Below are 25388 nucleotides of genomic sequence, written 5' to 3'. Positions count from 1 at the left end.
TCTGTTTTCTACTTTTTTTTCCAGAATTTATAAACCTTTTCTGAATTTATTTAAGTTTTTCAATTCTTGCAAGTACATACGTTATTGTTTTGAATTTGTTCTACCAAAAAAAAAAATTAAACATTGTTCAGCGGATTTAGCCCTTTGAACTATCAACACGATGTAACGAGCCGCAAAGGTCATTAAGGCCCATTTGGGATTTTGCTTTTACGGCCTTTTATTCTGAACGACGTCGTCTTATTTGAAAGCTAGAGGAAAACTTGACACGTGAGTATCGGATGAGAGAAAAGGAAAACTTGGGTACGCAAAAAGAAAAGAAAAAAGGAATATATAAAGATCCACCTGGGCAGAAATTAGAGCCTCATAGAAGCGGCACTAGTTCGTTTTGTGGAACGCTGCTGGTAGGTTCTTCTTCTTCATTTCGCGAGAAAACCTAGAAAACCTTCCTCCTACTACTATCCGCCATGGGTATGGGTTTCCGAGCTCTTCGCGTCTTCTTTCTTTCTCGATTTCTCGATTATGCGCTTACTGCTCTTGTTTCTTCGATCGGATTTTTTCTTCAGTTTTTTTTTTTCTTTTTTTCTTGGGTTGAATGTTTGTGTTCCTTACTGTGTCCACATAGATTGTAAATTTGATTGATTCGTTGCTCTTGCAGTTAAATCTGAAATCGGAAAGAGGATTATCTGCTTGTGTGATTTGCAATCGGATTAGGGTTTAGCTGAGCTGGGTGTTTCTATTTCCTCTTTGAAATTCGAGATAATTTAACTCACTGATAATGATAGATTTGGTGGTTTTTGGAACTCTTTGCCAGATTTTGTGTTCGTTTTGGTTGGAGACGATAGTTTATTTCAGCTGTATACTTTTCTGGATCTATGCTATCGTAGTTAACATTGAAGTAGGAGCTGTATAGTTTTCTAGCATAAGATTTTGGATTATGTTATGGATAACTGCAGGGATGTAGCAGATGGTTTGTGATTCTCAGTAGTAGTAGCTTTCTTGCTTCTTCTCTTGGGTGATCTAGCTGTGGTTTTATTCATTCATTAGTTGTTGAATGTTTTATTCTGGCTGTATATATTTAATTGAGTCTGGGATTAGAGTTACGGTAATCTTCCTTTTCTATGAAATCGTATGCGTGTGCCATCTTAACTTTTGTTTAATTATGATTTTTGTTTCATGAGTATGAAATATGCACCGCATTGTAGCTATTAGTCTGTTTCCAATAAAATCTTTATCATGTGCTTTCGTAACTGTCTTTTTTTCTTGTTCTTATTTCCTGTCTCTAATACCATTTCTGACATATGCAGATCTTGAGGCGGAGATCCGCGCATTACAACTTGATTCAGCAGGTAATAGAGATAACTAGCTTAATTATTATATTTCTTATTTCGATGGTACTAAATTTGGGTGTTAATATAAGCAGATGAAATCAATGGTGTTGTCACTCCAGAAGATCATAACTCTGTTGAAGTTGAAAAATTGGATAAAGCAGAAGAAGGTTAATTGCAGCATGCTTTTTTTTTTTTGTTTTGTTTATAGTTCCTTTTTAATTCTGTTTATATTTCCTCTGTGGTAGCATGCACACCTACCGACCTTGTTACTGCGGCTATTTACAATAGAAATAGTTGAACAAATTGGAAATATTGGTTTATGTTTTGTTCTGTGATGAGATTGAAAACTAGATATTTGATGAATTGTTGACATAGAGAATAACCAGGTCTTTGTATCTTTCCTTGCAGACTTGAAAGATGAGGTTCAAGAATCAGTCCCAGTTCCTGACGAGCAACAAGGTTCCTGGATCATCATTGTCCCTTTATTTTTCTTTGCTCCAATTGCTTTATCTAAGGCTTACCAAAAGATTGATTTCTCCTTTTTTTGGACTTTGGTGGTTTCAGCTTCTGAGGATCATGATCAAGTAATGCTTCATCCAGTGCATAACCCAGCGAAAGGTTCGTAGACTATCTTTTCATACTGTTCTTCTCTCATCTCTCTAATACCTCTGCCTGTGGTTTGACCTATCTTCTAATATATATAATCAATCTTAGCTAAAGAGAAAGCTGCTCAAGAGAAGGCTGCCAAAGAGGAAGCTGAAGAGGAAGCAGAAGCAAATAAAAAACGACACTTGAACGTGGTGTTCATTGGGCATGTCGGTATGTTTTTATGAACATGTTTTAGTTATATCTGAACATTATAAGATAATCGCCTTGTGTAGATACAGGATTTCAGAGCTTATGTAACACATCTTTGAAATCCCATCGGTCATGCGCTTTCAGGCTGTGTACTTTAAAGTTTTTTTATGGCTGACATATCGCTTTATCTTTTATACTATCATTTTTAATTATAGATGCTGGTAAATCTACAATTGGAGGACAGATTCTATTCCTCAGCGGTCAGGTGGATGATCGACAAATCCAAAAGTATGAGAAGGAAGCAAAAGACAAAAGTAGAGAAAGCTGGTGAGTGTTCCCGATTGGTTAAAACAGATAAAGAATGTGTTGCATTCTAACTAATTTACGAACTTATTATTGCCCTGTGTACTAGGTATATGGCATATATAATGGATACAAATGAAGAAGAGAGGCTCAAGGTACTTAATAGGTTTTAGACTTTTGGTCAATTTTTATTTTTGCTAAATGTCTGTGTTTATTGAGTTAACGTGTATATGTAAATCCCATCAAGGTTATTGTTGGCTTTATGTTAGCTATGGCTTATTTACTACATTTGACAGGGTAAAACAGTTGAAGTGGGAAGGGCTCACTTTGAAACTCAGAGCACTAGATTTACCATTTTGGATGCTCCGGTAAGGGATCTAAAATAGTCTTTTCATTTTTTTTGTTTTATGCGAGGAATCTGGATTGCAGTTTCTATGTTGGGTGAATGTTCTGTTCTAATTCTCGTGCTCTTTTTTCACTTACAGGGACACAAGAGTTACGTACCTAATATGATCAGTGGAGCATCTCAAGCGGACATTGGTGTACTGGTTAGTTGGATAAACTGTATTCTGTTGATTTATCTTATTCAGTAGGAAGCCTAGTAACTTCCATACCCATGTCTCTCTGTTACAGGTGATTTCAGCTCGAAAAGGTGAATTTGAAACAGGATTTGAGAGGGGTGGGCAGACACGTGAACATGTTCAACTTGCCAAAACATTGGGTGTGTCGAAGCTGATTATTGTTGTGAACAAGATGGACGATCCAACTGTGGGATGGTCGAAAGAAAGGTAACTACATTAACCTTTTGAATCTTTGTCACTGATGATTTTGTATTCTGTTAATCCTTGTATTTATGTAAATCCTACGCAGGTATGATGAAATAGAACAAAAAATTGTACCATTTCTGAAAGCCTCTGGTTACAACACTAAGAAAGGTATGAAATGAACTATAAACCTTAAAGATTAACTGTTGGCGAAGGGCATGTTTAATTTGTTTGTTCTCTCACATGTTTAATTTGTTCTCTTACTCTTTTGGTGTTAAGATGTTGTCTTCTTGCCTATATCTGGTCTAATGGGAATAAATATGGACACGAGGATGGGTCAAGACGTTTGTCCTTGGTGGAGTGGCCCTAGCTTTTTCGAAGTCCTTGATTCTATTGAAATTCCGCCACGGGATCCTAATGGTCCATTCAGGTGAACCGCCACTGCCTTTTTTTCTTTTCTCGCTTTTCATTGTGTTTGTTGTTTGTTATTTGACTATTGGTTGATGCATTTAGGAAAGCCATGGCATTTCTTATTCATGTTTTAGATGGACAATAACATCTCTATGCATTGTTTTCTGTAACACATTCAACTTCTCTAATTTTGGCAGTGCCTTTCATCCAACTTAGGAGGACGTGTCTTCTGTAGTCTTATTGAAGAGAATTTATAGTCTGTAAACATATCTTTGTATGTTGTAGACTGTGTTAATCTTAATTGATTTTATGAATTGTAGGATGCCTATTATTGATAAATTTAAGGACATGGGAACTGTTGTTATGGGGAAAGTTGAATCTGGCAGCATCCGGGAGGGTGATTCCTTGGTTGTAATGCCAAACAAGGTACTTTCAGTTATCTTTTTTCATTTAATACTTGTTTGCGAGCTTAATGTATTCCTGATTACTTGCATGATTCCCTGCAGGAACAAGTGAAAGTTGTTGGTATATATTGCGATGAAGACAAAGTTAAACGTGCAGGACCTGGTGAGAATTTGAGAGTTCGTATTACTGGCATTGAAGATGAGGACATCCTTTCAGGTTTTGTCTTATCCAGTATTGGTAAGTGATGCTTTACAAATTGCATTTGCTGCAAGTGAAATTTCTCTTCATAGAATTTTGGTTATATCTGGAATCTTAGTCGCGTCTCTTAGCTGTACCAATCTGAACTTTTGTTTTCTGTTTCAGTAAAACCTGTCCCTGTTGTTACTGAGTTTGTTGCCCAACTGCAAATCCTTGAGCTGCTTGACAACGTAAGGCACTCAATCTAGAATGCTTTTTATGAGTATATGCAGTTTTAAAATGATATTGTAGGCTTCATTATTTTGCTCCTCCTGTAGGCTATTTTTACAGCTGGTTACAAGGCAATTCTCCATATCCATGCAGTGGTTGAGGAGTGTGAGATTATCGAATTGAAAAGCCAAATTGATCTCAAGACAAGGAAACCCATGAAAAAGAAAGTTTTGTTTGTGAAGAATGGTGCCGCTGTTGTGTGCCGCATCCAGGTCTGTTTCCTTCTAATTCCCAATTTAAAAGAAAAGCTGGAATGTTATTTCGTTTGGAACTTTGTATAATCTTTTACGGTCCCTGGATGTAATTGTGTGTTGTTTTCTCCGTCCACTGCCTGAAATGAGTGATTAAAATTTTATTGGTCGTAGATAGATAGTTATTTATTTATGGTTGAGAGGTACATAGTTTTTGGCAGAAGATTTGCAAGAAATGTTGAAAAAGCATCCAGACGACTTTTGAATTCAATGTCGTTCAAGTCAAATCTATCTAATTCTCACCCTTGTATCTCTGCAGGTTTTGAACTCAATTTGTATTGAAAAATTTGCGGATTTCCCTCAACTTGGAAGATTCACTCTACGAACTGAAGGTAGAGATTTCAGAGACTCTCAAATGCAATGCAAAATGTATTTACTCACTCATCTTGATACATCAGCATGTTAACAAAATGATCTGGGATGACATACAGGAAAAACAATTGCTGTTGGAAAGGTGACTGAGCTCTCAAGTGCTGCCTCAAGCGCTTGATCCAAATTTTGTGAGAGAAAAGGTTGGGAGTCCTATGCTTTCCAATTATTCTGAACCAGCGAATGAAAGTGCCTAATCTAAACTCGGGTTCTGTTTCTTTGAAAAGCAGGAGGCTTTTGGGTTGCACCAAGAGGGAGATTAGTAAAATGCTTCATGAATGGTTCGGACTAGGAAATCTGAGGTCCCTAAAACCCAATTCCTAGTTCCTTTCTGTTCTGTGCACAGTTGAGGTTTGAGATTCACAAGCTGCGGAGAGGTGTAACCTGAGACCCTTTTTGCTGGATATTTTAAAGCTAGAGAGAGAATTATGATGAACATGAGAGTTTTTTTGGTTCTGTTTTCAAGTTTAAATATACAACTATGACTACCTTCCTTTTGGCTGACTAGTCTGTTTTTCGGCTATTTGGAGATTGTTATTTCATAGTTGAGGAAACACTATTTGTTCCTTAATACTTGTCAGACAGGTTCAGGTTTCTATCATCCTCCGTCTTTTGCTCCATACCACCGGACACAAAAAGTTCAATCTTAGTGCCTCGTGCATTGGTTAAGGAAGTATACAATGAAATTTATAAAATTTTAATCCAAAATAAAAATAGCGTTACGATTCGGTGCGGCAGTAGTGAATAGTGAGTAGTGACACAAATTGTTACTGAATTGAAAAATCTTCTAAGCCGGATAAAACTTGTGGTTGACAATAGAACGACCAGCTCTAATGTTTCTGAAAAGAGACGTGGAAGGAAAAAAGAAGAATAATGAAGAAGGAACAAAATTGAGGATCCCTTTTAGAGACGATGATGGTCTCAGTAGCTTCATGGGTTTCGTCCCCAACTTGTTATTCTTCTTCTCCTCTCTTCTTTAGTCGTCGCGAGAGATTACATTTGGTGGAAGCCACGGTCGATGGTAGGAGCCAGATTGTTCCACCGGCGAAAGATCAAATCCCCAACAAAGTACGCACTTCCTTCATTTCGATTGTCTTGAAAGATACTGTAGATCGATGAAGAGTCAGTTTTTCCTGTTGTTTTGCACTTCCAGCTGAGGACTAGAAAGTTACTTTGTGGTCAAATTATTAACTCGGGACTCTTGGATAAGTGTTGTGCGTTTACTACTAGGAGATAGAATTTCATGGTACCTAGCGTTGCTATAAGAGTTGTGCAATTATGGTTAATTTGAAGGGAAATTACATAAATACTAGGAGTTACTTTGATCAAATGCATGACTCTCTTGTGGGATCTTCTTCTCGAGGCAAGTAGCCTTTACTTGATTGTGAAATTAATTTTGCAATGCAGGAAGTAACGGAGAGCGTAAATGTTTTAAAAACAGCTGCAAAAACTCGGAAAGTTGCAGCTGAAGAGATATTAGCTGCTTTTTCTGCTATTGAAAAGGCTAAACTTGATCCATCACCATTCCTCGAAACACTTGGTGGGACAGAGTCCCCTGGACGAACGTGGATGCTGATCTTCACCGCCGAGGTCCATTAGAAATCATATTCCCCTACTTCATGTTGTTTAAATGTTGTTGTAGTCTTGCTCTATTCAAATCCACTCACTTGGGATCTTTATATACAGAAGAAACTGCAGAAAGGTCGTTATTTCCCTCTAACCGCTGTTCAGAGATTTGATGCTGCGGTAACTTTCTAAACTGGAATTGGATAGAGATTGATTGATCCACTTAATATATCCACTTATCATGTATGCTTTTTCAATTTAGCATATTTTACGAGGTTTTCTAATGGCTACGGCTTAGAACTGCTTTAGGGTCGGTCTGATTAGTAAAAATTTTGGTTTGAGGCACTGTAAGTCCTAAAAGCCGAGACTGTGGAAGTAAGTAACAAAAGAGTTGTTATTTGATTCTTGAATCAGGGAAAAAGAATAGAGAATGGGGTGTATCTTGGTCCATTAGGAGCATTGACATTTGAAGGAAGGTTTTCATGGAAGAATCGGATACTGGCCTTCGTCTTTGAACAAATCCGCATAAAGATTGGACCATTAGATCCTCTAGAGATCAGTTTGGGGAAGAAAGACGCCGAGGAGGAGCCGAGTAATAAAGACCCTTTCTTCATTTGGTTTTACATCGATGAAGAAATAGCCGTTGCTCGAGGAAGAAGTGGCGGTACAGCTTTCTGGTGTCGTTGTCGCCGCATTGCTTCCTCATAGACTACTAACTCTTGTTCTTTTTCTTCTTCTCAACTCTCATGAGCTTTTTAATGTAAATGATATTTATACATAGATTACAAATCATTTGAAATGTTCTGTGAAAAACCGGATGGGTTAGTAAAATTATTGGTTTCTAATTTGGTTCGAACCGGGCTAAGTAGACAAATGTATGTTTTAAACGATGTCGTTCATGTGCTTTACCTTTAAACTAAAATTAAGTGCACTTACTTTACCCACTTTATCCAGCTAGAGAGTGTTTTTCTTTTCTTTTCTTTTTCAATTTCTTTGCTTTATTTGTAGTTTCCCTCGATTTGCCGATTGTGTCTGGAAACGCGCCAACGGCTATTTCTCACCGGAGCCGGAGCTACCAATGTCGAAACCCTAACTTTTCTCCGTGTCAACCTCATCGTCGATTTTATCCAATTTTGTTTGAATTTCAGAAAGCAATCGAAGTGTGTCGAGTGATTTTGTGGAAACCAACGTGAAAAGGAAGAGAGAGAAGGAGATTATTGGCTGTAATTTTCTAAAATTCCGACAATGACGGAGATGGAGCAGCCAAAGAAAGTTGCTGATAGGTATCTCAAACAAGAGGTTCTTGGGCAAGGTACCTACGGAGTCGTCTTCAAGGCCACTGATACTAAGGTCATTTCTTTGCTGATTTTGTGTTAAAATTTAGGGTTTAGGGATCTGTCGGCAGTTCCAGTTTCTTCTTCTTTTTGTTCCGGATTCTCGTCTATCTTTTGGGGAATTTGTTGGGTGTTTCTGCTTGAGAATCATGGAGGTTTAGTTCTGAGAGTTTTTGGGTATTCGACTCGCAATTTATTAACTTTTCATTGTGGATCTTGCAACCTTCTCTTTGAGTATGTTTTTTTGGCATTTGCAACTCTCTTCCTCAGACACACAGTTTTTGCTTCCTTTCTTTTCTCATTTCAGATTAAATTTTCTGAATAGAGATTTTGAAGTTTTACTTCTCCTCTGGATGAAGGGAATTAATTGTCTTCTTTTGGGGTAATTTTGCAGACCGGAAAAACTGTAGCAATCAAGAAGATAAGGCTTGGTAAACAAAGGGAAGGTGTAAATATTACGGCTCTTAGGGAAATCAAGATGCTCAAAGAGCTTAAGGATCCCCATATTATTCTGCTGATTGATGCATTTCCTCACAAGGAAAACTTGCATCTTGTTTTTGAGTTCATGGAGACTGACCTCGAAGCAGTCATTCGCGATTCAAACATATTCCTCTCACCCGCCGATATTAAATCTTATCTCCTAATGACTTTTAAAGGACTTTCTTATTGCCACGAGAAATGGGTTTTGCACAGGTACTTGTTTATATTATTGACCTTGCTTTTGTTTCTATAATGCTGCTTGGTTTGGGACTTATTATTTGTCGCTTGAGTTCAGGGATATGAAGCCAAATAACTTGTTAATAGGAGTTGATGGACAGCTGAAGCTTGCAGATTTTGGGTTAGCACGTATATTTGGTAGTCCAAATCGTAAATTTACTCACCAGGTATTAATTGAATGCGTATTCTTTTTACCTGAACTTCTGTGGAGAAAGTCTTGGAAATTCTATGAGTTTTCTTGTTGTATACTAATCCCTGCAAAATGTGACATGAATTAAACAGTCTCAACTGAAATTACAGGATGAGGCACTTCCTATATCATCTCTGTCCTAGAAATTTTGCTTTTAACCAGATCTCGGAGCTGAAGTATTTCTGCCATCTTGTTTCCCTTTGAACACCCAAGATTAATATAGAATTTTTCTTTCCAGATTTGTGCAATGCACCTTCTTTTCTGTTGTTTCTAGTTGTTTCATTATCTTTAATTCTTTATATCTTGATATATGTGATGCTGCACAGGTGTTTGCTAGATGGTACAGAGCACCAGAACTTTTGTTTGGTGCAAAAGAATATGGTGCTGCAGTTGATGTTTGGGCAGCTGGCTGCATATTCGCCGAACTTCTGCTACGCAGACCATTTCTTCAGGTTAAATAATCTTACACAACTCATCATGGCTAACACTAAATCTTAGTCCAATCATCATCTCTTTGGATGTTATACTCTCAGACTACTTAGTTACTTCTTTATCACTAATTTTTCGGTATGCTTACTTAATTAGTTTCCTTTGTTGCAGGGAAACAGTGATATCGATCAATTAAGCAAAATTTTTGCTGCCTTTGGAACACCAAAAGCAGATCAGTGGCCTGATGTCACAGACCTTCCAGATTATGTGGAGTATCAATTTGTCCCTGCACCATCTCTACGTTCTTTATTCCCAGCAGTTAGTGATGATGCTCTCGACTTGTTGTCCAAGATGTTTACCTATGACCCAAAAGCTAGAATTTCCGTTAAGCAGGCTCTAGAACACAGGTACATAAAGTTCACCACCTATTCAAAGGCAAGATATATCTAGCTTCCTGCTGTCAGAACTTTTTCTTTTCAATTTCTCAGGTACTTCACTTCTGCACCTGCTCCTACGGACCCAGCTAAGCTCCCAAAGCCAGTCCGCAAGCAGGATGGTACATCCTCTGACGGTAAACATGAGGCCATTACAGTGTTATCACCACCACGAAAGTTTAGAAGAGTGATGCCTGAGCGTGGGAGGGTTGATAGTTTGAAGTCTCATGTTGACAAGGATCAACAAGCACCCATGTCATTAGATTTTACCATCCTCGCTGAGCGACCTCCTAACCGGCCAACAATCACCAGGTAAAAGCTAAAAACAAAGTCATTTCACCCTCACTGTGTGTTCTAATGTCAGTTGTTATTACGGTCTCAAGATTGATTGTGTTTTAATGACATCTTCTTCTTGTTCATTGTGTAGTGCTGATAGATCTCATCTGAAGAGGAAACTAGATCTTGAGTTCCAATAAGATTGTTGGTTTCACACTCTTGCCTTGTCCTCTTACCTTTGCCGTTTTCATGTTCTGGTGAAACCACAACATTGTTAAGTTGTCAATTTACTGCTGCTTGTGTAAGCTGGCGATTTATTCTTTTTCATTTTTTAGCTTAATTACAAGCCAGAGGGATTCTAAATTCACAATGATAATATTTTGTTGTCCAATAGGCTTTATTCATGTAAACTTTATCATCCTGTACTATGGCCGTCTATGATTATAAAGCTTTCTACTTTTGCTTCTGTGAATCTTTTGCACAAAGAGAGCTCTGTTTGATTTTAATATTTTTTCTTTTAAAGGCTGCCCCAAGAATTTAATTGATCCATTGACAGCTCAAAAAGAGTTTACCAACTAAAAGTTACAAAAACTCATACAAGCCAGAGAAATAGATGCCCACAGGTAGGTCAGGCTCTTCTTTAAGTCATCCACGCTTGAAGACTATCACGATTGCTGTGCAATTGTCTTTGCAACGACGTTCTTTAACAGCTTCCTTTACAAGACGGCGACTTATCACACTTACAGGCAAGCCCTCCTACAAAATAATAGCTCTTAGCATCTAAGTAAGAAATATCTCATTATATTTCCCTTGCACTCTTAGGACAAAGTGATTCGGCAACTGTAGGTATGTTTTTACCTTCAAAAGTTTCTGAACAAACCCCACAGCATCGCTTGGTCCAAATACCTGAAAATGGATGCATTGTGTAGATTATATAAGCAGCAAAAAAGACACTCACAATGTACTTATAGAGAAATGTACAACCACAAACAGAGAGCTTACTTCCCACAATCCATCGCAACCAAGAATCATGAAGTTTTCTCTTTCAGTTAATTCAAATGCATGAATGTCCGGGGTTGCAGTGACGCCAAACTGGATACAATGACTTGTGTTAGATGCGAATATCTTCTAAAAATTCAGGAAGGCTAACAAATTCAAGGTAAGATTAATGTCTGGAGTTGCAAAATGATACAGAGCAAGGTTCAAGAACATGTAAAAGGATTGACGCAAGAGATAAAATAATACAAGTACAATACTATGGGCAAGATAACGTAGGAAGTCATAGGACCATTACCTTCTTGAATTGACGATCACCAAAAGCCCTAGAAACCTCAAGACGCCCTTGTAACCGTCCATTTGAGCTTATAACACCACCTGACTGCAAAACCCAATACTAAGTTATTAACAGAGCATGGTGTACAAAAAGTTACGGGGAAATCACTTTTTCATCAGAGACTAACCTTTTGAATACGAGAGCGCTCCTGTGGATATATCGCTTTGTGCTCTCTCGTCAAAACAATTGCTTTGAGCGGTATACATGTTTCTGTATGACTCCCCAATTCGTTGGTATTAGAGGATCTTGCCAAAACAGCCTTAGCATCACCAATATTGGCAACGAAAACCTAATGCATGAGTGTCAATGGGTGTGAATACAGGAGAAAAGGTTAAGTAATTTTATGAACTCTATGAAAAAACAGAGCCAACATATTCTATTCAAAACAAGGAACGACCCCATCATTGTCCTCCCAACTACCAATACCTTTTGATCAACTATCCAGACACACACTGCTGTGGCGCCATCTAGCCATCCTCCTGCACCCACACAGGTCAGGGAGAACCAAAAGTTTATATGAACTCAAAGATTCTTAGGATCAGATATTAGCAAATCAATCAACAGCTGAAAAAAGCGCAGACATCCGACACTTAGGTGCAGACAGATACATACACACACACAAATTACCTGAAACACTTTCTTGCAGAAGCAACTCATCGGTTTTCCGGAAACCTGATAGCAAAGTTGCTTTAACAGTTCAGAATCTGTGGATCTTAATAGCCAAAATGGAGTAACTACAAAGCTTGAAAAGACTTATGAACTGAACTTAAATACCTTCAAGAATGGCCTTTTTAGCAACTTTGACATCCAGCTGAGGCAGCATTCCAACATTTTGACAGAAAAGAAGAAGAAGTGAGACCGACTGAGTGACATAAAAAAAAAAGTATTGCTTTGTGATAAATATATTAATAATCTGAACCAAGTTAAACAGACCAACTCACGTGGTAACCCAGCTGAAAGAACGTTAAGGTGAAGATGCTTCTTAGCAAACTCTGCAGCTAAACGACCTCCATGCCCATCATAAATGGCAAAATGTGCACACCTACATAATAAGAAAATCATTACAGAAGAGTCTGGTTTTTGTTTTGAAACAAACCCACAGGTTTACAAAACAAGTTGAAAAATGGAATTGGCCAACCAAATCAAGCCTTCAACTTTGCGACACAAGATCTTCCTAATTGCAAGTCCCACATAGAGAAATGGCTTGATCTATCCTATTAATAATCTAGATTCAACTTGAAAGCTTGTAATATTTGTGTACCTTAGTTTCCCTGGGAAATCCAAAGAAGCGTCAGGCAAAACCACATAAACATCTTCCATTGTATGTCTAGCTCCTTTGTCTTCAGCACCATCAGCTTCAACCATAAATTCCTTCTTCTCTTCAGCTACACAGCTAGTGGTATTAGCAAGCTCGGCTACGGCTTCTCCTCCGCCGGAAATCTCCTGCTTCTCATCCGACGTATCACATCCGGTCTTCTCTGACTTCTTCGCCTTCTTCATCGGTGACACCAAATCCTCGCTGGAAAATGAATCAGCCGCGTGCTTGTGATTCGGGTTTTCCATTGCAGTGTCTCAGTTGATTTCCCGGCAATTATCTGGTCGCCGTCGCAAGGATTGCGACACAAATAGCTTTACACCAAAGTTGCAAGATTTTACAAGTTAGTACCTTTAGTATCTGTATAATTCATTTTAACCCCATGTATTTCATTATAGTTTTGTTGAAGCAATTGACATTGGATATAAATTTTGGAACCCATTCTTTTGGTTCCATATTGTGATCATTCGTTCCTGAAATGATACAACTTCGAGAATTAGAGATTGTGTGCTTAACAATTATGTTTTGCAAATTATACATTTCAAGAAACCCCTTAAGAAGTTGTGTCTGTGGTCTCGAGAAAAGGGTAGTCTGTGTATCCCACCACAGGATCAGAAGTGTAGAACGTCGATCTGTCGTACTTATTCAACGGCGCGTTGAGTTCTAATCTCCTCGGCAGATCAGGATTCGCCAGGAAAGTCCGTCCATAACCCACCAGATCGGTTCTTCCCTCTTCCACCGCCTTGTTCCCATCATCCCTAGAATAACCTCCGGCTACTATGAACGTGCCTTTGAAGGTATTTCGCATCAGCGTAAGCGATTCCGTGCACTCGAAGCTTTCTTCAAGGGTCTTCATTCTAGGTTCAACCATGTGACAGTAAAGGATTCCATGCGTGTTCATAGCTTCCACCAGGTAGAGTCCTAATGCTTCGGGATTCGAGTCTCCGGAATCCATGTAATCTGCGAATGGCGAGAGTCTGACTCCTACATGATTTGAACCGATCTCACTCACCACTGCTTCGATTACTTCCAGAGCGAATCTACAGCGGTTCTCTATTGACCCACCATATTTGTCGCTTCTGTCATTCACTTTGTCTTTTAGAAACTGATCAATCAGGTAACCGTGTGCGCCATGAACCTCCACTCCATCAAAGCCTGTACTTATATGTGAAGTCTCTTGATCAGCTTTCATTTCCGTTACGTTACATCTAACATCCAAAGACTTTGCTTACCAGCTTCCATCGCATTCCTTGCAGCAATTCTAAAGTCGTTGACAATGGCGGGAATCTCGTCGGTCCTTAACCGCCTTGGAGGTATAAACTGACCTCCATACATGTTCTTGCACGTCAATGGCTTGTCGGTAGAGGAGACAGGAGCTTCTCCATTTGCCTGGTCTAAAGAACGGAGCAAATTTAGTATACAAGGCATCACTGTTTTTTGTTTTTTTTGGTGGCAATTTAGTTGCAACAAGGAGAAAGGGATTTAGTAGCAAACCTTGATGAAAAACCCTTCCACCATGCCAAATCTGGCAGAAGAAGATGCCGCCTTTCGAATGAACAGCATCCACGATGGGCTTCCACGCTTCCACTTGCTCTCTGGTCCATATTCCAGGTATATCCGGATAACTTCACAAACAGAGCTCACATATTAGTGTAGTTTGAATTGTAAGCTAAAAATATTACAATCCGGAAGAGAGTTATATATATACCCCAATGATGTCTGGGACACTACACAAGATTCGGAAATAAGAAGACCACCAGGTGTTGTTCTCTGAGTGTAATATAACTTGGCATGAGGCTGAGGAATGTTACCATACGATCTTGATCTCGTCAATGGCGCCAGAAGAACCCTGATTACAACTCAAAGATAACAATCAAGCAGAAAAAAAGAAGAAGAAGAGAGGAAGAGATTACAGGCAACAAAATCATTGTTGACAAACAGTATGGACTAGTTGAAGAAAGATGCAAAGACAGTAGGGAGGTACCTGTGAGAAAGATTCAAGGGTCCCATCTTATAAGGTGTGAGGAGAGGTATACTCTGTTTGGTCTCCATGGACTCTGATGATTAGATAAAATTTTGTGTTGTCTATGTGATACCAGATTCAAGAACTGCAGAAAGATAATATACAGGATACAAATATGGTGATGGCGGTATGTTGATTGGTCAAAAGCCGTGCCCAAATTTTCCCGAGATTATCTACTTTGAACAGTGCTTACCGGATCTGAAATTTAAAACTACATCGTACGGGCCTACAATGTTCTTTTTTTTTTTTTTTTCAGATAAAAACAGTAAGTTTTGTAATTTATTTATTTCTGCATGTGTATCTGCGGTGTAAGTTTTATATTCTGATAAGGTTAATATGGGAATTGTAGGTCGATGATAAGGATGTAAACTGGCGTAACGTAACACACCATCCAACGAAGATTGGCATTATACTAAAAAACAAAAAAAAAAAACATAGACTCAAAAGTTATGTGAACCACTCAATAGAAGGACTTCATCTAATGAACGAACAATCCAAACAGTCTCAATTACCATAAAATGCATAAAGGCATATTGACATTTCAAAGCCTCAAATCTTGTTTGTTTTGTAGCTTCATATCAAAAAAGAAAACATAAAGTTGACACAATGTTCTTCTATAAACTATTCTCTAAACCTTATCACCACTATCATCATCATAATCTTGGTCTTTAACATACAAATACACAAGAAGAACCAGTAGAGGATAACTTACACTAGTGAGTGACCAATTAACAATAAGCTGTGACATTAAGGGAACCTTACGAGTATCCACTTGCCAAGCCACTGCAGCTCCTGCGCTCTGCACTCCTTTGTAGAATCCACTATATCTACTCAAAGTCTGTGAATCATCAGCCAATGCTCCTATCAACCAATACACCATACTCTGATACATGGCATCTAACAATCCATAGCTCATATACAGCACGAACGGTCCCGCAAATTCTACCCCTGAATCTTTGAAATCGAGTTTCTTCTCCGGTAGATTGTCCAACGAGTAACCGTGCTGATTCGCTAACCCTCCGCCCCATATCGCTGTCCCCACCACCGCCACTACTGATATTCCGGCGAATCCTCGAGCTCTCCGGCTTTTAAAGCTGAAGTCCATCACGTAACCTATCGCGATGGAACCAACCATTTGAGCTCCCCAATAGAAGACGTTGTTGAATCCTCTGGTTCTTAGGTTAAAGAGAAGTCCATTCACATTGTTGAACTGATAGCTGTAGAAGAAGTTACTAGCCCAAGCCGCAGGGACGATGAGGAGCATTTTCCGATCGAGGAATAGCCGGAGGACGGCGGCTGCTTCGATCGATGGGCGGGAGTATTTCACGGCAGAGCATTTAGATCCGTCATTACGGATGACAGATGTTGCCGGGAGGATCCCGAACGAGAGAAGAACGCCGGCGAACATGAAACACATGAACGCTATGTACGTCGAGTCGTTGACCGATGCGGCGGAGCTACGGTTGTAATTTAGGATAAACGGGATTAATCCGCCGATGACGCCGCCGAGATTGAAGATGCTCCAGAACAAAGCGATGTAAGTGCCTTTCCGATGGGGCGGAGGGTACGACGTCATCACAGCTCCTTCTCCGGCCCATAGAAGACCCGCGCCGCAACCGAGTAAAGCTCCGGCCACGATCGCGAAAGCTTGGTGGTGGTGATGGTTGTAGTAGAGGAAAGATCCGGCGTAGAGCACGTAGGTCGAACATCCAGCGGCTAACGTGAGCCGTGGACCGAGGACGTTGTAAAACCCGCCGCCTAAAACGCCGAAAACTGTGAAAGCGGTGTAAACGGCGGTGTTAGCGTTGTTAGCGGCGGTTGGATCTACTTGACCACCGCCTCCCATACCGGAGAGAGCGTTGAACATTCCTGGACAGCAGAAACAGACGAATCCCATTAAGCTCACTTGAGCTAGAGGAGAATTAAGTCGCCATCTTTTATTCTCCGGTGGTTTGTTCTCCTCTCCTCCGCCGTGAGTCTCCGCCGGAGTTTTTTCCTCGTCTCTCACATTCATGATCGGGAACAAAAAAAAATAAAAGGGTGAAAGATGAGAATTTTCTTATTCTTCTGGTAAAGACAACAGAGCACCGGTCTTTGATTGTGATGTTGCTTCTGTTACGATTCTTCCTATAGTAGCGGCCACATATTCATGGGAAGAAGAAGAATGATTACTTAAAAAAAAAAAAAACATTACTAATTAAGATTAGTTTTCTAACACAACTGATTTGATTCGCTCTATTGGTTTTGGTTGGTTGAATCTGATCCTAGTATCTAATTAAGTGTAGTAACTACAGCTAAAAGAACTTGACAATAGGATAAAACGTTCTTCGATTTTAACAGGAAAAGTCAGAGAGTAACTTAAATTTAGAAAGAAATAACTAATTATTGACGTTGACATTTGCTAACCAAAAAAAAAACTTAACTGATTCAAACCCCGAAGAAAAAAAAAAAAAGTATAATCAAATTTCTTTTTTTTACATAATAAATACATTAACTTCATATAAAATTTATTCAAAAAAAAAAGAAATAACTATATAGCTGTGTTCAAAACAAAAATAAATATATATACATAAATAAAAATAGCTAAGAATATTTTATCAAAAAAAAAATTAAAAAAATTAAGCAAATGGTGGTAATTGAGAACTTTAAAAGAGAAAGAAATCAAATTAGGCTGGATTCTAGAAATATCTCTCCATTAATCATGGCTTTAGACCATCATTAAAGTTAAGATTTGTACACTGGTTCACCATTCCTTGGGCTATGAGAGAGAGTCTCATTATGAGACTGATGCGGTGTGATGGCTTTTATTTTGCTCCATCATAAACTAAAAAGTAAAAACCGAGGCTGACATTTTTCTTGACTCAACATCTTTACAAACGTTTTCAGGGAAGTTGGTTATATATAGTTTGTTCTTAGTCTCGCTCATGTCATCACCAAACGTCTTCTTATGCGATGTTAATTCAAATCAATTTCTACTAATCTAACCGAAATTAATTCAAATCAATTTAACTAAGCGATGATTGTGAAATTAGTAAACAAAAAAAAAAAACGTTAAGAATCTAATTAAGCGATGATTGTGAAATTCTCATAGTTTAATATAATTTCGAATTTTGTTTAATTTCTATTCCGGGTCGGCTTTTGAATTACACGAGTCGGGTTTAAAACTGGGTCGGGTTCAGGAACGCGGTTTTTTCCTTTTTTTTTTTTTTTTTTCTGGGTCTCATGGGAATATCAATAGGTTCCCCTAATCTACATAAGTTTTATATATGTGTGGCCCGAGAGTTCTTTGTCGCAACCCCCACGCGAGAGAAGTGGCGACCCAAACCTAGAAACTCCGCAGATTGTTCACGAGATTTTTGTTGGGAAATAATAGATTCTTCACTCTGCCGGAGATTCGTCTTGTATCGCCTGGGATCGCTTCCACCGACCGGACCCAGTTCGCATCAATCAATCGGGTGTACAAAGGCCGAGGCTTTCTTTGCTGTTCGCTCGATTCCGTTCGTTGTATCTCACCAATTCAATCGGATTAGGGTTTAAGGGTTGTTCCCGTGAAGAGCCCTCGCGACTCGTTTGGCTACTTTTGTTTGATTCCATGTGTTGTTTTTGTTGCTTTGATTTTTAATTTAGCAAAAGGCCTTTGATTTTGTATTCTGTATGATCAACAATTTCTCCATAGTAATCTTCTCTGAGTTTTCGTTTTTTAGCTTTACATTATTCGAAATTATTCAGGTAAAGAAACGTTGAGAGAGAGAAAAAAAAAAGGATAATTCTTTTTATACTCATAGAATCTGATTGAAATATTAAGAAAAAAAAAAGAGAGACAAAAAAGAGAGAGGAAAAGAACAAAGTAAGTAAGATCGATGTCTAGTGTCCAGCAAAATGGGCAGAGGTTTGGCATTACAGAACCTATCTCTTTGGGAGGACCAGCGGAGCTTGATGTGATTAAGACCAGAGAGCTCGAGAAGGTTTTGCTGATCTCTTAAAGCCTCTGTCTTGTTTGCTTCAGTTTTTCTAGTTTCTTAAGTTTATTGATGAATTATTTCAATCTTAGTTTGTTACTGATTGATATTTAATTTTTGTTACTTGGTTGTTCAGTACTTGCAAGATGTTGGATTGTACGAGAGTGATGAGGAAGCTGTTAAAAGGGAGGAAGTTCTGGGGATACTAGATCAGGTTTTGTACTACTTTCAAAATCCTATGAACTTGTGCTTATGGATTTTCATCCATGTTTGTAATTTAGTCTTGATAGTTCTTCGTTGTTTATGTGTCCAGATTGTAAAAACATGGATTAAAACAATCAGCCGCGCCAAAGGCTTGAATGATCAGCTGCTTCATGAGGCGAATGCAAAGATATTTACTTTCGGTTCTTATCGACTAGGGGTAACGATAAAGATCTATAGAAGACTTAGCTTTGTTTTAGTCATTCTTCTTGTATTGCGGAATATTTGGTGTAGAGGGAAAGGGAACAATGTGAATTGGTGAAAGCTGTGTTTTACTTCTGTTGTCTTGAGATGTTCCTCAATGGGAAGTAGAATCACTTGTCTTTCACATGTTCTTTGCGCGCATTTAAACGTATTGAGATCAGTGTTATCTTTGTCACTTGAATCATGTCTGAATGAGCTTTTCAGTCATTTTAATTGTTGGTTAACCTAGGACACAATAGAGTGTTCTTGGTGAGAAAACTTAATTCTTAAATTTTCAGTGTCCTAAGAGTTCATTTTATTAAATCTCACTGTCACCTATTTCTAGCATATTGAGAGTTCCTATAACAGCCCGTTTTACTTCTTCAAATAGGTACATGGACCTGGTGCTGATATAGACACTTTATGCGTCGGACCTAGACATGCAACTAGAGAAGTACTATAACCTCTTGCATCTATATATATGTATGCCATATATTTCTTATGTCGATTTATTGTGTTCAATATTCATCTTTATATTTCCCATTAGGGTGATTTCTTTGGTGAGCTACAAAGAATGCTGTCAGAAATGCCTGAAGTAACTGAACTGCACCCTGTGCCTGATGCTCATGTTCCATTGATGGGATTCAAACTTAATGGAGTTTCTATAGATCTCCTTTATGCACAACTTCCACTCTGGGTTATACCTGAGGTAGTTTCTTGACTCAACATCGAGATGATTAGTTGATTTATGAGGATTAGGAAATGAATTCCACTTTATGGATTATTTTGTTTTTAACCTTTAGATATGAACCTTATTAAACCCATCCTAACTGATTGCAATCAATTAGTTTTACTCTATTGCGCAGTTTTCATGAATTTAAACGAATGTTATGAGTGGATCTCTTAGAAGTAGGCATTTAGAATATGGAGCTCTGACAGTGTTCCTCATATGGGAACTTAACTTTTGATATTTTCCGGATGATAATGGTGCAGGACTTAGATATATCACAGGACTCCATTCTACAGAATGCTGATGAGCAAACTGTTCGAAGCCTTAACGGTTGTAGAGTTACTGACCAAATCTTGCGTCTGGTTCCAAATATTCAGGTTTTGGGCTCACTGACGAGACATATCTATCTTTTATTTTTGTTTTTATTCATCCATATGATTTGCTTAGTCTGGACACATGTTTTGTTTCTGAGCAGAATTTCAGGACAACACTAAGATGCATGCGATTTTGGGCCAAACGTCGTGGAGTATACTCTAATGTATGGACAATCCTTCTCTAGAGCTCTTTAATTCATTTCATTATGTGACTATCATGTTGCTAAGTAAAGTCTCTTTCTGTCAATTGTTAGGTCTCGGGATTTCTTGGTGGTATAAATTGGGCGTTGCTTGTAGCCCGGATATGTCAGCTTTATCCTAATGCCCTCCCGAATATGTTAGCATCTAGGTTCTTTAGGGTCTACAATCAATGGCGTTGGCCAAATCCCGTTCTTCTTTGTTCTATGGATGAAGGATCCCTCGGTCTTCAAGTTTGGGATCCTAGAAGAAACCCAAAGGACCGGTTGCATATAATGCCCATTATTACTCCTGCTTACCCATGTATGAACTCCAGTTATAATGTCTCTGCAAGTACATTGCGGATTATGACAGGAGAGTTTCAGAGAGGAAAAGAAATATGTGAGGTAAGATTCAGACAAGTCCAAATGGTTGGCTTCTATGCAGATTCATTGACTTTATTACTATGGCTTGATGCCTTGCAGGCTATGGAAACAAACAAAGCTGATTGGGATACCCTTTTTGAGCCATTTGCATTCTTTGAAGCGTATAAAAACTATCTTCAGATAGACATCTCTGCTGCAAATGTCGATGATCTAAGAAAATGGAAAGGCTGGGTTGAGTCACGCCTCCGCCAGCTTACACTGAAGGTGAAAAGTCCTGTTTTTTCAACTTGAGTAGTTTCTCCTGATTTTACGTCTATACTGATTTGACTTGGATGTTTGCATTGTCATCTTAGATTGAGAGACATACTTATGATATGCTTCAGTGCCACCCTCATCCCCATGATTTTCAAGACGCATCCCGACCACTCAATTGCTCTTACTTCATGGGTCTGCAACGGAAACAAGGAGTTCCTGCAGCAGAAGGCGAGCAATTTGATATTAGAAGAACAGTCGAGGAGTTCAAACACACTGTTAATGGTTACATGTTGTGGATTCCCGGGATGGAGATTAGTGTCAGCCATATAAAACGGAGAAGCTTACCTAATTTTGTTTTTCCTGGTGGAATTAGACCTTCACATACCTCTAAAGGAACATGGGACAGCAAACGCCGTTCAGAGCACAGAATTTCTTCTGCAGCAGTTTCTAATACTACAACTACTACTACTACTGAAATGAGTTCTGAAAGTAAAGCTGGGTCTAACAGTCCAGGAGATGGGAGGAAAAGAAAATGGGGAGCTGATGAAGCACTAACCGATCAGCCAAAGCCCTCTAAACACATTGCTGTTTCAGTGCCTGTAGAGAATTCTGAGGGCGGGAGCCCAAATCCATCTGTTGGATCCATTTGTTCAAGTCCTATGAAAGATTATTGTACAAACGGTAAATCTGATCATATCAGTAAGGATTCAGTAGATAAGGTTGTTGTTTTCAGTAAGGATCCAGCAGAGAGTCTTCCGATAGAGAAGATAGCCACTCCTCAAGCTCCTAGTCAAGAAGCGGAGGAGCTTGAAGAAAGTGGTGATTTTGGAAATCAAATGATACAGCAGATAACTCTTCAAGATGCAATCCCGATGGCTACTGCAACTATACCTCCATTAGAAGCTACTACCTTAAATGGCTCTCTATTTCCCAATGAAGCAGTGGAAGAACTCGAGGTTTGTTATTTTCTTATCAAAGTGTGATACATAAAACTGGTCTCTTGATCTTCTTTTTGTCTGATTTTTCTTATCTTGAAAGGTTCTTCCCATGCGACAGCCTGAGGTGGCACATAGAGCTTCAGTACAACAGCGGAAACCGATAATAAAGTAAGTGGTTTTCTTTGTGTTTTTTACTCCCGCTGTTTTAAATGTGCATTTGGGATTCTGAGAAAGATTGTGTGTGTTTTGTTTTTGTGATTCTTTGCAGATTGAACTTCAACTCTCTAGGCAAAACCAATGGCAAGTAATAATGGCGTTTCCCTACACTGCCAAGAATCTCAGCAGTTACCCGATATTCAAGATGTTCAAGTCGAGGGATTTCTTATGTAAAAGAAGAGTCTTAAATTGTATTGCCTTTCTTAGATGTTGCAAGTCCTAAGTACTTTGATCTCATGTTAAACTCGTTTGGATAAGATATAATATAATGTCTTCTTGGGAATTCTTGCCTTGCCTAAACACTTTTTTTTATGTCCTGAAGAAAAGGTCTGGGTTGTGTTCCAATCTCACAGATATATTATTGCATACCAACATCCTCTTAAATCTTAGTTGCGGGCGTGTATGATATACACTAGATTACTCTCTACCAGAGTCTTAAATCTATCAAGACTACAAAATAGAGACTTACATAGATTTCAAACTCTTGTTCTTCTTACAAGTGTTGTAAAAATAGTATTTCAATCACATAAAATAGACTCCACAAAATAAAATAAGATTTAGAAGCACAATTGTGATTTCTAAATCCAAAAACAACAATTACGAATAGAGGACTAGCAGATGATTCAGATCTATACAGCGAGAAAGCTTAAATGAAAGATCTTGAGGTATCATAAACCATGCGAGATACAACAAGTCTCTTAACTCTCAAGGCTTGAAGTATGCTGTCTTCTTACAGACAGGACAAGCATTCTTCCTCGCTAGCCATTGTTTCACGCAATGGACATGAAAGCTGTGTTCACAGTTCAGTTTTCCAACCTCATCCTCTCTCTCATACTCATCCTGTGATCATCAAACATTGAGGAATAACAATATGAAAACTCATCATCCCACAGTAATAATCTGATTGAAGTTTTGAGAAACCATTGACTCTCAATCATGACTTTACCTGACAGATGCTGCATTTTCTGTCAGCAAGAGTATGTGATGTAGAGGGTTTAATTTTCCCAAGACAACGATGTATCTCACTTTCTTTAAGTCCAGTATTCACATAACCAATCCTATCACCAAGCTCAAGAAGTTGCTGTGTAGATCAAAGAAAACACTCTCGATAAAGTTGAGAAGGTGAAATTATATACTGTTTTCTCATGGGATTTTGAGAAACATACCTCATATGACATGCTATCAACATCGAGCCTCAATTCGTGGAAGTGATCACGCAAATCTGTTATTCTTCCCATTACAAAACCATTCTGGAGCATCATCATCTGTAGTGAACAACAGGATTGTTTTAATATGACTACACTAGCTGCATGGTTTAATAATTCGACTTGCTATTAGCCATCGAAAACAGTTTACAGCACCATAAAAAAATATTTTGCTAAAGAGAATGATAACAGTATTCGTCTTCCACACTATCAGTCTCTGGAATATGTTAGAGACAAAGGGGCACTCTACAATAATCTCTTTGTTGATATGAAGCCAAATAACAAGTCAAACCTTAAAACAGTGCTAAGAGTGATCAGTTGGTAGAGTCAGAGGTCAAATCTCTAACATATACCAGAGGTACAAGAAAGTTAGAAAGTTAAGGAAACTATCTGGCAATAACATTCTACCTCGGTAAGATCATCAGGGTAAGACTGTCGAAGGTGGCTACGACATCTACTTGATAACAATGTTGGTTCAGCGCGTGATGATGCATGAGAATGAGATTCTTGATTGAGAAACCGCCTGGGAAGAACAGAAGAACCCTGCCAACATGTGTAGCATCCCCTTATCATTGTTCAAACATACACAAAAGGGTAGTTCCCAAATTTTCAAGTCCTTTGAAACAATGTGATTTTGTCGATCAGAATAAACAGTTAGAATCTGAATAAACAAAAAACAAAAAAAAATCAACATGATCCCAAGAACTCTCCTAACTAATTGAACCCAACCATATGTTTAAACAATGCTACGATTCCATCCTTCTAACCAAAGAAGAAAAAAGAATGCTCAGATTCCATTCTCTAACCAAACCAGAGTTGTCAATTCTGATTTCTTTAATTCCTATCAAACCCAGAGGACCACCCACACGTCAAACAAAATATATACTATATTATCCTCAGATTCCTCACATCAAACAAAAGAAAAACTAATAATAGATCATCTCTACTACAAAAGGTAGACCCTTGTGATTGTCTAAAGAGAATCCAAAACCAGAAACATAAATTTAATAGACCAACCAACATGGTCCAGCAATATCATAGAGCTAACAACAACCACTACAGCTTCAACCACTCCAAACAGTTTCTGCCTAAACTATACCATTCGCTCAAAGTCAAATTCCAATAACACTCCTAAATTATTATAATACTAAATATTAGAATAGGAATAGATCAAATTTACCAAATTTACCTCAATAGTGTGATTAGAATTGTTGTTATCCACATCAATTTTGCGACGAGACGACGGAAGAGTCCTTCTCCGAGGAGGATGGACGGATCGATCAACAACAGCATCAGTCGAGAATCCTATTCCTGGTCCGCACCAAACATCAGGAATCGCGACGCAACCACCACCATCAACGTCTCTTGTAGTCTCGCTTAAAATCCTAATTGAACCATCTTCATAGCTTCCTTTATTCGTCTTGCTCTTCTTCTTCTGCTTCTTCTTCTTATCATTTCTAATTCTGGCATCCCAATCAGCGGAGGAGCGAATCACGGAAGGAACAGAAACCTCCCGAGCTGTTGCAGCGGCAGTGCAACCCATCCCTCGAAACGACGCCGTTTGGTACGGTTTCTTCTTGGTTGGTTCGTTGGAGGAGGAGGACGTCGGGAGGAGAAAGAAGGAAGACACTGCGGAGTTACAAAAGCTATTAGGCTGAGAAATGGGAAGCACGACGTGGCTCAGCGGCGGATCATCTTCGGCGGCCTCCAGGTGACGGATTGTTTGGTTCCTAGCTCGTCGGAGTCTGATGTGCTCGCCGATTGTTGTCGAAGACATCCTTAGAGAGAGAGAGAGAGAGAGAGAGAGAAGAGACTACAGTGAGCGGGGAAGAAGGAAGAGAGAGAGTGATTTCAAGCTGATGATGATGATGATACAGTTTTTGTATAATGATTATAATTTTTTCTATATAATTTTCTTTTTATATTAAAAATCCCGATTTATTTATGAATTATTTTGTTTTTACATGCAAGCCGTTGATATAATTCCAAA

The 25388-nt window shown here is 38.7% G+C and overlaps 8 protein-coding genes across 8 annotated transcripts; 4 read left to right on the top strand and 4 right to left on the bottom strand.

Annotated features, from left to right (window-relative positions):
• The first annotated feature begins 354 nt into the window (after positions 1-354).
• LOC17898070 (eukaryotic peptide chain release factor GTP-binding subunit ERF3A) lies at positions 355-5698 on the top strand. Its single transcript, XM_006307156.2, has 20 exons — positions 355-468; positions 1305-1346; positions 1421-1495; positions 1737-1787; positions 1893-1946; positions 2043-2147; positions 2342-2453; positions 2539-2584; positions 2726-2797; positions 2915-2977; positions 3063-3217; positions 3300-3364; positions 3473-3623; positions 3925-4030; positions 4111-4246; positions 4373-4437; positions 4525-4689; positions 4988-5060; positions 5160-5240; positions 5328-5698. The coding sequence occupies exons 1-19, from the start codon at positions 465-467 to the stop codon at positions 5216-5218; spliced, it is 1599 nt and encodes a 532-aa protein (XP_006307218.1). The 5' UTR covers positions 355-464; the 3' UTR covers positions 5219-5240; positions 5328-5698.
• Positions 5699-5926: 228 nt separating this feature from the next.
• LOC17899754 lies at positions 5927-7508 on the top strand. Its single transcript, XM_006304362.2, has 4 exons — positions 5927-6165; positions 6505-6687; positions 6784-6843; positions 7078-7508. The coding sequence occupies exons 1-4, from the start codon at positions 6010-6012 to the stop codon at positions 7369-7371; spliced, it is 693 nt and encodes a 230-aa protein (XP_006304424.1). The 5' UTR covers positions 5927-6009; the 3' UTR covers positions 7372-7508.
• Positions 7509-7609: 101 nt separating this feature from the next.
• On the top strand, positions 7610-10509 carry LOC17897493 (cyclin-dependent kinase D-3). Its single transcript, XM_006305934.2, has 7 exons — positions 7610-8013; positions 8392-8690; positions 8773-8881; positions 9231-9356; positions 9505-9740; positions 9822-10079; positions 10195-10509. The coding sequence occupies exons 1-7, from the start codon at positions 7909-7911 to the stop codon at positions 10241-10243; spliced, it is 1182 nt and encodes a 393-aa protein (XP_006305996.1). The 5' UTR covers positions 7610-7908; the 3' UTR covers positions 10244-10509.
• A 29-nt stretch (positions 10510-10538) lies between these two features.
• LOC17898593 (probable protein phosphatase 2C 8) lies at positions 10539-13041 on the bottom strand. Its single transcript, XM_023777368.1, has 10 exons — positions 12638-13041; positions 12310-12418; positions 12151-12187; positions 12004-12048; positions 11803-11855; positions 11504-11665; positions 11338-11421; positions 11046-11135; positions 10902-10949; positions 10539-10799 (listed from the first exon to the last, which is right to left on the bottom strand). Exons 1-10 carry the CDS (start codon positions 12937-12939, stop codon positions 10689-10691), a joined length of 1041 nt encoding a protein of 346 aa, XP_023633136.1. The 5' UTR covers positions 12940-13041; the 3' UTR covers positions 10539-10688.
• A 48-nt stretch (positions 13042-13089) lies between these two features.
• On the bottom strand, positions 13090-14951 carry LOC17900316 (putative 12-oxophytodienoate reductase-like protein 2A). The gene is made up of 5 exons (XM_006306193.2): positions 14676-14951; positions 14400-14540; positions 14186-14316; positions 13924-14085; positions 13090-13846 (listed from the first exon to the last, which is right to left on the bottom strand). The coding sequence occupies exons 1-5, from the start codon at positions 14741-14743 to the stop codon at positions 13245-13247; spliced, it is 1104 nt and encodes a 367-aa protein (XP_006306255.1). The 5' UTR covers positions 14744-14951; the 3' UTR covers positions 13090-13244.
• A 271-nt stretch (positions 14952-15222) lies between these two features.
• On the bottom strand, positions 15223-16917 carry LOC17900881 (UNC93-like protein 1). Its single transcript, XM_006307391.2, has one exon. The coding sequence runs from the start codon at positions 16726-16728 to the stop codon at positions 15343-15345; it is 1386 nt and encodes a 461-aa protein (XP_006307453.1). The 5' UTR covers positions 16729-16917; the 3' UTR covers positions 15223-15342.
• A 1011-nt stretch (positions 16918-17928) lies between these two features.
• LOC17898960 (nuclear poly(A) polymerase 1) lies at positions 17929-22505 on the top strand. The gene is made up of 12 exons (XM_023777406.1): positions 17929-18679; positions 18810-18887; positions 18987-19094; positions 19509-19571; positions 19665-19826; positions 20111-20224; positions 20323-20385; positions 20476-20805; positions 20884-21048; positions 21138-21995; positions 22078-22145; positions 22246-22505. Exons 1-12 carry the CDS (start codon positions 18575-18577, stop codon positions 22283-22285), a joined length of 2154 nt encoding a protein of 717 aa, XP_023633174.1. The 5' UTR covers positions 17929-18574; the 3' UTR covers positions 22286-22505.
• A 131-nt stretch (positions 22506-22636) lies between these two features.
• On the bottom strand, positions 22637-25249 carry LOC17900886. The gene is made up of 5 exons (XM_006305096.2): positions 24588-25249; positions 23807-23941; positions 23360-23458; positions 23140-23274; positions 22637-23033 (listed from the first exon to the last, which is right to left on the bottom strand). The coding sequence occupies exons 1-5, from the start codon at positions 25173-25175 to the stop codon at positions 22899-22901; spliced, it is 1092 nt and encodes a 363-aa protein (XP_006305158.1). The 5' UTR covers positions 25176-25249; the 3' UTR covers positions 22637-22898.
• Between the last annotated feature and the right edge of the window lie 139 nt (positions 25250-25388).

Source organism: Capsella rubella, unplaced genomic scaffold (genome assembly GCF_000375325.1).
Source record: "Capsella rubella cultivar Monte Gargano unplaced genomic scaffold, Caprub1_0 scaffold_1, whole genome shotgun sequence".
In the NCBI taxonomy this organism is placed as follows: Eukaryota; Viridiplantae; Streptophyta; class Magnoliopsida; order Brassicales; family Brassicaceae; genus Capsella; species Capsella rubella.
The sequence above is the reverse complement of the archived record's forward strand: the minus strand, read 5'-3'. Positions and strand labels throughout refer to the sequence as shown.